This window comes from Salvelinus namaycush, chromosome 26, assembly GCF_016432855.1.
Source record: "Salvelinus namaycush isolate Seneca chromosome 26, SaNama_1.0, whole genome shotgun sequence".
Taxonomy (NCBI): domain Eukaryota; kingdom Metazoa; phylum Chordata; class Actinopteri; order Salmoniformes; family Salmonidae; genus Salvelinus; species Salvelinus namaycush.
Genome location: NC_052332.1, coordinates 34452798 through 34462594, shown reverse-complemented (window position 1 = coordinate 34462594; position 9797 = coordinate 34452798). Strand labels below are relative to the sequence as shown.

The window sequence follows — 9797 nt, the reverse complement described above, 5'->3', positions numbered from 1 at the left end:
GGAACGCACGAGATCGGAGAGCTGTCCATGGTGCTAACCCCATCACGCCCAACTGGAGAAGCAACTTGCACGTTCTCTCGTGCGGCTATTTCAAGTGTTCTACTCAGCTGTTGTATTATACTCTGTAAGTGCTAATAAAAAATCAGTATATCCATGAGAAGACATTTGTTAATGAAATTTCAATTTAGCCACCAACCACAATAGGTCTAGATTAAACCGCCCATTTAGGCTTATTAGCTCGTCATTTGATACATCTTTTGGGGATAAGGACTATAATACGTCTCTGGCTTTCAGGATAAACAGGTTGGCCATATATAACGACCAATTAAAGAGAGAACCTACATACAACCTCACCTACGTTACATGACTAGGCCTGCCGCCTCCTGTACAGGATTGGGCTATGCGGAAGGAATCTTTTATTTTACCCCAGAAGAGCAAATTTCACATCTACTAGAAAGGGTTTTCAATAAATAAAAAAGGTGTTAAATTAATTTAAAAGGTGTGTTCATTGAATTAAGACATTACAACGGGCGCATAGGTTAGTTACCCTTCGGCTGAACATTGAGACAGTGCACGTATCAAATAAGTATTCCATTTCCCGAATAAATTAAAGTAAGACAAGATGCCTGAATAGATTGAAGTGGAGGGATTGATTTAGTAAGAAGCAATAGCACAGGTTTAGGTTCTCTTCAAAAAATTATCCAGAAAGTACTAGTGGGTTGAGAAATCTTCCTCAAGCTGCAATTTCTAAAGAGCAACAGTGCGAGGCGCACGCGTTTTGCAGTTCACCCAGTAACTGAGCGTGCTGACATCAGAGGACACGCGGGCGGCGTTGAACTTGTAGGCTACGTGCGTCCCTCTCCATGCCACGACTCGCTGTTTCGTTCCATCTTGTGAAGCGGCGAATCACTGACAGTAGGCCTACAAGGAGTTATTCACCTTTGTCTTTCTAGTGTCTGTCTGCGACGAGACTACACCGAGGCTGTTCAGGCGCTCTGCCTGTAAACTAAGCGGGGTAAGATATGCCTATCCTTGTTGTAATAGGTCTGTGACTTTGGGAAGAGGACGACGGGTTTATTTACATGTCATTGGGTTAATCACTGCAAACCTCTTTCTCACTTAATCGGTGCTCTGGTATGCAAGCGATTTCCCTCAGTAGTGGACAGTAGGCAGACAGCCTTGACGTGATAGACGAGATTTCCGGTAATATCGAAAGTAGTTGCCAGTCAAGCAATGTTGACAACTGGCACTGCAGTGAATCGACAGAAGCCATATAAGACATGTCTGCAAAAGCCTATGGAGACTGACAACCTACATCGCGCCCTCTGGTTTTATTCATGGCATACCTCAACACAAATCTTAGGCGTTTTTAAGTCAAGAAATATACTTTTCACACAATGACATTGTTGTCACATGCATTCACAGACCAATCAGTGTTTTTTTGCATCCTCCTCCTTTGCCGTTACTGACATGACACCTCTTGAAGTCATTTATGAGATTGCTGGATATCTTGAGTGTTTGACCTTTGCTTTTAATGACTTTCATATTGCAGTGTTTTGGACCAAGCATCCTGGGCCAAATGAGCCAAAAGACCAAAGAACGTCTATAAACGTATCATTCCCTTGTATAATATTGACCTATGATCCAAGACGAACACACAAAATAAAAATCCACCAGACAACGTCTGAAAATGCAACTGTAACGGCAGAGGAAGGTGGGACAAACGTGCATTTGAGATATTTTACATCATTAAACGTGCATGTATATAGCATACTGACTTAATTAGCGTAATATTTGCAACTGAGGGAAAACATGCCGAATATCCCCCCATTTACAGAGGTGGATTAGTTTTCTTTGTATTATTCTGCTTCTTTGACCCTTGTTCCCATGAAGATAAGTCAAGCTGTTGTGCGGATAAGTCGACCTGTTGTGGGGATAAGTCGACCTGTTGTTGGGATAAATTGACCTGTTGTGGGGATAAGTCATGGGGATAAGTCGACCTGTTGTGGGGATAAGTCATGGGGATAAGTCATGGGGATAAGTCGACCTGTTGTGGGGATAAGTCAACACTTATGGGGGTGATCAAAAGTATGAATCCAAATAATGACATCAAGGGACCATTGAACCAATGTTGTTATCCATCACAGTTCCCAATTCTTGGACTCACGAAGAAGACGAGAACATTCTTATGAAACATGGAAGCGAACACCAGCCTATACAACTGATAAATGGCCACATCTGCGCTCAGAGAAGTTCTACAACACTAATATTTCAATAAGTGTGTGTGTGTGTGTGGTGGGGGGTCTTATCAAAAGCTGCCATGCTAAAGGAGGGTGCACAAAATATTAAGGGGAAATTAAATAAGAGTTCTTAAAACTCTTTTTGACTCTGACTGTACAAAATCAGCTATACATTTTCACAATTGTATCTTACCTTGGCACAATATATTCTGATGTGTGAATCAAAAACGATGCAGTGAGATATTTTAGTGAGATATATAATCTTAATCGAAAGATATATAATCACATACGCTACAAGACAACATACATTTTGAGGCCTCTGCACTGATGGGCGTGAGGGAAAGACAAGCTAAATACTATCATATATCCATCAAATTCTATTGTCGTTGTTAAATAAAATGATTGCCTATAGGTAAAGCTGTTGTCTGACGTTTTATGGGTCTCGTTGTTAGTTGCGAGTGAGACTGAAGCAATATCATTGTTTTTCAGCAACATCATAACAGTTTCCTCTTCGATAAAAGTTTTCCTTCGGTCTATTTCTGAAACAGTGACGTATACAATATCTCCTTTGACTTACACGTTGATTCTTAGTCTATTTGTAGCCTAACCTTAGTGAGGGTCTATTTTCGATATTTCCATTTTGATTAAAGACATTTGTAAACAATTTGTAGGCGATGAGAACGTTTTGTAAAATATTTTTCAACAAATGTCCCGTCATTCACTATTACTTTGCTCGAGAACTGCGAAATATATTTTTATTTATTAGGCCCTATATATGCCGCCCTTTTCCACCTTGAGGGATCGAGAAATTTATTTTTTCAAATGTATTATTGTCATAAAGAAATTAGACGTTACACAAAATGTGACCAGCAATGTAGAAATAAGCAACATTTGCTAGTTGAGATATATGAAGCCAAATGAAAAACACTTAAAAGCAAAGTCTATTCAGCAATAATATTAATTTAGCTGTGATAAGACCAGATACATAAAAAGCAACTGCAATCATTTTTGCTATATAAACAATTACAAATAGGATAGATATAGGTGCATCTGCCGCTGGTGTCAACGTCACTTTCAAAATTTAAAATAAATACAATAGTTTATTTCATGAAGTTGACAATATGCCTACAAAGCACTGGCACCCACGTTTCAGTTTTCAAATGAATTGTGTCAGAGTAGGCTACAGGTCTACAAAGTCCCATTGGCATTCAGGTATACATAGCCAAAATGAATATTTCCAGAACGAAACAATGTATATCATTCGATGTTGTGCATGTGGGCTAGACTAGAGAATGGAAGTAATGCATCCGTTTTATTTATTGATAGATATGAGTTTTTAGGCCTGAAATAATGAATAAGCCAGCGCATGATGCACAATATCTGCAATGTCTTCCTTCCTCAAGTGAACATCAACATCATGTCAAAAGTTATATGCGTGTTCTTCTCTTCTAATAAAAAATACAATGGATTTATTGCAACGCTTAAATCTTTGATACTTTAGCATTTTCGATCAAATACACAGTTTCTAACACGTCCTTTACATCCTGATAATGGCAATATGAATGAATGAATTAAATTAAGTTTAAATCTCATTTTTTTAAAGAAATTTCAGCAAATATAATTACGTAAGATAAAAAATGGTTTATAGTCGATTACACACGAGATATAATGTTTTATTGAACAAAAGTTACAATTCTATTTCACATAGACTAACGATGGACTATAGCCTGCATCTCAGTGCTAGAGGCGTCACTACAGACCCTGGGTCGTTTCCAGGCTGTATCACAACCGGCCGTGATTGGGAGTCCTTTATGGCAGCGCAAAATTGGCCCAGCCTCGTCCGGGTTAGGGTTTGGCTGGGGTAGGCCGTCATTGTAAATAAGAATTTGTTCTTAACTGACTTGCCTAGCTAAATGAAGGTTAAATAAAATACAAACATAGTTGCTACTTCTTTAATTCACACAAGTCATAAGACAACAGTAATAGAAGCACTGTTTAGATAACATACCGTACGAAAAATAATTCTGAAAGCTATCCAATCGGACGGATGGACTTTGATACAACGGAAATTTATGACTAATGATTAATAGGCTATACATATCTAGTTCTTGGCTTACAGTTGAACATCTGTTTCAAATTAAATAATGTGTTATGTCAATTATCATATTTTAAATATGTAAAATTTAAATGTTAAGTTTAAAATGTTGTGCATTTGTCTCGAAGTTATTTGCGCAGTTTGGAACTCGTGAGATCAGGGTGCATATGACTGGATCCCTAGGCCTACTATTTTCATATTCAAATCAAAAGACTTGGCTTTCATAAAATAAAAAAACATCCGATCAACGTAGGCCCAAAATCTGAGAAACGAGTAGGTATCACAAAAGTGCAATTATGAAATGGTGGCCTACGGTCTATTCTAGTAGGCCTAACCATACTCTATTTGGTAGGCCTAAGGCTACTCTCTTTTTGGTAGGCCTAACAAAACGAATGGTAACGGTTCTTTTAAGGAGACCACATTGACAGGGGATTGAAAAAAATACTCACCCTTTCACCATGATAGCATGTCTGTCTGGGCCTAAATTGTGTCATATCATCCCAAGGTTGAAACAGGAAAGGTTGGTACAACAACTCTATGTAAATGACAAATAAATAAGCCAAACAGAGACACTTAAATCAACAGACTTTCTTATTAAACCTGGCAGCAGACCTTCCAGTTGTTTCTGAATAGGGGTGTCACTTACAATACTTGATATAAAGACAGAGAACAGGTTTCCAAATGTCACGAATCAAGGCTTTCAGATTGATTTGGTAACAGTGGCGGTTAATTGGTAGGCCTACATTGGATAGACTAACAGTGTATAAATAGATATGAGTAAAATGTACCTTTTGGCCTAGATATCCATTTGGGTTTCATACTTAGCCTACTACCAAAGTAGTAATAGATGGTAGGCCTGCATAGTATTTTCACGCTGCAAGGGCAACCCTAACCTATGTAGCCTAATGTCAAATGTTTCCTTGAAGGTGATGCTCTGCAATGTTTTGCTGTCACTCATTCTATGCATGGCTTATTGGAAACATGGAGTTCTTAATTTTTATTTCACCTCTTTTCCCATTGCATTATTTATCATCATTAAAACATAGGCCTACACACAACAAATTCGCAAACATAACAGACAATAACCAACAGTGCAATAACCTACTAATAACCCCGTTAGAGGAATTAAGCCCTTTTTAGGCATAGACCTATGATTTTACGAATTAAAGTTTTATATACACGATCCAAGTAAAATGCCACGATTATTGCACTTCAGGATTGCTCAAAATAATAACTTCGATTTAAGCTTTGAAGTGGTAAGATTGAATCAGAATAACCTGCGAATTTAGACGCCGAGGAAAAACGGCAATTGATGTATGAATGCGCCACGATTGTATGTAGGCCTAAATTATATTATAGAATTTCCACTTTGAGGCCCCCTCAATAGATATTCTTCTTGTATTTCCCTCTGTGTAGATCTCGCGAGAGTGGTGGCGTGGCTAGCTGGCTGTGTGGTTGCAGTAGACAGAGGGAGAAGGCAGGCAGGCAGCATCATGGCGGACAGAGACAGTGGAAGTGAGCAGGGAGGAGCAGCCACGGGCCCGGGCGTCGGTTCCATGCACCCAGTGACAGGAGGGGCGGGCTCGGCTTCCGGGCTGCAACACGAGACGCAAGAGCTGGCGTCGAAACGGGTTGACATTCAAAATAAACGTTTCTATCTGGACGTGAAGCAGAACGCAAAAGGCCGCTTCTTAAAGATAGCTGAAGTCGGGGCCGGGGGAAACAAGAGCCGCCTCACTCTCTCCATGTCAGTGGCAGTCGAGTTCCGTGACTACTTAGGGGACTTCATCGAACATTATGCCCAATTAGGTCCTAGCAATCCGGACATCGCACAGGATGAGCCGAGGCGAGCACTTAAAAGCGAATTCTTGGTCCGGGAGAATCGGAAGTACTACATGGATCTGAAAGAGAACCAGAGAGGCCGGTTTCTGAGGATTCGACAGACCGTGAACCGGGGGCCCGGTTTGGGATCCACGCAAGGCCAGACAATTGCTCTGCCTGCCCAGGGACTTATTGAGTTTCGTGACGCTTTGGCAAAACTCATTGACGACTACGGAGTAGATGACGAACCTGCGGAGTTGCCAGAGGGGACCTCCTTGACAGTGGACAACAAACGCTTTTTCTTCGACGTGGGCTCCAATAAATACGGAGTGTTCATGAGGGTAAGCGAGGTGAAGCCAACATACCGCAACTCTATCACGGTGCCCTACAAAGTGTGGTCCAAATTTGGAAATACGTTCTGTAAATACGCGGAGGAGATGAAGAAGATCCAGGAGAAACAGCGGGAGAAAAGGGCATGTGAAATGCAGCAACAAGAGGAGATGCATGCTGATGATGCAGACGAGGATTGATATATAGAGCAAAAACATGCAAGAAAATAATCAAAATAACAAAAAGAGAAATTATAATAACTTTACTGTAAAAAGAAAGAAATCTAAAGATTTAACTGTAACTGTTTAACTCCAAGGGAGCACCACCCACAAAAAATAAACCTCCACAAACTGACAGTTATGACATGTTGTCACCCATCGCTGGATGTTACCCACTTACCCACCATTAATACAGTAAGCGGCTGCTAAACAAAGTAATAACATTATATATGAACCGTGTTTCCTACTTGATGACAGATGATAAAGAACTGAGTGTTTATTTCTCTTATTAACCAATAACTTTTGTACACGTTAAAGATATTATTAGTGTTTGCAATGTTCAAATGGAATTATTGCCGAGTTATGAGAAACAAGTCCTTTTCATTTGACTTCAGCACAAATCAGATATTTTAGTTTTTTTTAACCAAAATTTAAAACCTTTTTAAGAGGTTGACATAGTGTAGGCCTACTTGCCACCCTATTTACCTGTACCTGTGAGTAGAGATTTGTTTACACATAAAAAATATGAGGGCTAGGCCTGCTTCGGGATTTTGTTTAGATGTCATGCAGTCTGCCTATGTACTTTTTTCAATGTCATGCAACGAAATAAGTTCTCTGTCTCTCTCTCTCGTGCAATATGCATTGAACTTAAACACATTGAACTGGTCAATGGAACTCGACATGAAGACTTTCAAAAGGAATATTACTGTTGTAACTTTTGTTTCAATTGAAAGTGTCGTCATGCAGATCGTTATACTATAGACTATCTTTGTGTCTCGTCATGCAATGTGTTTTTTAAAAAGGTACCGTCTTAGATTAAGGAAGTGCAGTGACAACATGCAGCAAATTACATGAGAAGTGGTTGAGAACAGCATATTTGTCATATAGACCACTCAACCCTGCTAGCACCACCTAATTGGCATCATGGTCAGTAGTGCTGATTAAAAAAGTAAAGCATGGTTTTGAGAATCTGAAATGTATGTCAACATCAGCACTTATGAATAAGAGGTTTTCTGTTGGGGAATTTGACACACAAAGGACCAGCAAATATCAGCCAACCAATAAGATGCCAATGTACCAATGAGTGCTGTTGCTGCATGTTTACCTGTACAAAGCCTGATATTGGTTTTCACACATTGTGGCTCAAGGACACCTCTCCAAGCTGCTTTTCATCCCTGTAAATGCCCAACTGATCTTTATATTGAATGCTGGTCTGAATATCTGTTGTTTCCAAAGAAGCTGGAAACAATCAGATCATGTCAGATTTGCCCCAGTATTTAGTGAAAAGATGGCCTGGCATATTGGATGGAGTATAAAGCAGCAGGCCTAACTGTCCTTGAGCCCCCCTGGTTAAAGCCACTGGTGTAAATGGTACACGGATGGGAGCGGCCTCTTCGGCATATAAACAACCTGGTGCCTTAAACACTCCGCATGATTACATGCTGGCCTGATGCTTTGGATCACAGTTTGGGTTCTTGTTTTTTTCCCGTGTTGCTTTTCCGTGTGCCGCAGCACAACTTGTGGTGCCAAGGGCTTCTTTAAGAACCCTTCCCAAAAGAGGCAGATTACAAATCTTTTTCTGCGACCTTTCCCAATCTCACTCTCATCCCCAAGCCATCCAGGTATCGGCCTACATGTAAACGTGGAAGGGGGTGGTCACCTAGAAGACAATGCATAGGAGGCTGCTCTTCACAGGCCCAGCCTGGTGAGGCGGAGCGGAGAGCAGGGGCTGACTGGTAACATCACTGTGGACTGGATTGAGAAGGCTTGTTGGAGGCCCCCTTGTGACGCTCTCTGTGTGTAGTTTATGGCTTGGGCAGTAATGTGTAATTTGTAAGTTGCTAAAGACCTCAATTAGGGGGAGTAGTAAGCATGTCTTATTTTGATTTGTGTTTAGTTTTTAGTTTGAACTTTTCAGCGTTATTCCACATCGTTTGTCATTTTGAATGTTTTTTTTTGCTCACAAAGGATATTTTCTTTTCAGTGCAACATTTCATTACTGTGTGCAATATCCTATGTGCCGATTGGTGGCAATATGTATATCAATTAAATATATGATTAATATTTGAACGCATGTGGCTGAATTCCATGTTTATTTCTCTTCAAGGTTTTAAATGCCTTTAACTGCACTTAAACAGAAGTCCAACCAGGGAGGAAAAGTCCATCTAACAAAGCAAGCTTCATCCTTCCTGATGAGGACACACCCAACACCCTAACATTCACAATAACTAACATGCTGAGGAATAGTGTCGTCTGTCTCCTAGGCCTCTATTACCTCTCCCTATGGCTTGGGAAGTCTGTCTCCTAGACCCTCTATTACCTCTCCCTATGGCTTGGGAAGTCTGTCTCGTAGGCCTCTATTACCTCTCTCTATGGCTTGGGAAGTCTGTCTCCTAGGCCTCTATTACCTCTCTCTATGGCTTGGGAAGTCTGTCTCCTAGGCCTCTATTACCTCTCTCTATGGCTTGGGAAGTCTGTCTCCTAGGCCTCTATTACCTCTCCCTATGGCTTGGGAAGTCTGTCTCCTAGACCCTCTTACCTCTCCCTATGGCTTGGGAAGTCTGTCTCGTAGGCCTCTATTACCTCTCCCTATGGCTTGGGAAGTCTGTCTCCTAGGCCTCTATTACCTCTCCCTATGGCTTGGGAAGTCTGTCTCGTAGGCCTCTATTACCTCTCTCTATGGCTTGGGAAGTCTGTCTCCTAGGCCTCTATTACCTCTCCCTATGGCTTGGGAAGTCTGTCTCCTAGGCCTCTATTACCTCTCCCTATGGCTTGGGAAGTCTGTCTCCTAGGCCTCTATTACCTCTCCCTATGGCTTGGGAAGAGTAAAGGGATTGGATGATTGTAGGGAATGAAAATATGTTGAGTTTTGCTGCAAAGGAAAAGCAGGTTAAAGCCTTGTTTCTTTATTTGGTACGGTATTTATGAAGGTATGTTGTTCTCCTTCCTGTCTTCAGTGGTTGATGTTTGTAGCACATTGCTTTCCCAGGTGGATGAAATGTCAGACCAATATTAGTTTGAAATGATCTCAACAAGGAATTTATTTTTTCTCTCTTATGTTGCCACCCTTTACAAAGAGGATAATGGATTAAC

General features: G+C 40.7%; 1 protein-coding gene across 1 annotated transcript; it reads left to right on the top strand.

The window, feature by feature from the left end:
- Nucleotides 1-809: 809 nt before the first annotated feature.
- puraa (purine-rich element binding protein Aa) lies at nucleotides 810-8778 on the top strand. Its single transcript, XM_038965439.1, has 2 exons — nucleotides 810-1015; nucleotides 5752-8778. Exon 2 carries the CDS (start codon nucleotides 5829-5831, stop codon nucleotides 6684-6686), a length of 858 nt encoding a protein of 285 aa, XP_038821367.1. The 5' UTR covers nucleotides 810-1015; nucleotides 5752-5828; the 3' UTR covers nucleotides 6687-8778.
- Nucleotides 8779-9797: the final 1019 nt, after the last annotated feature.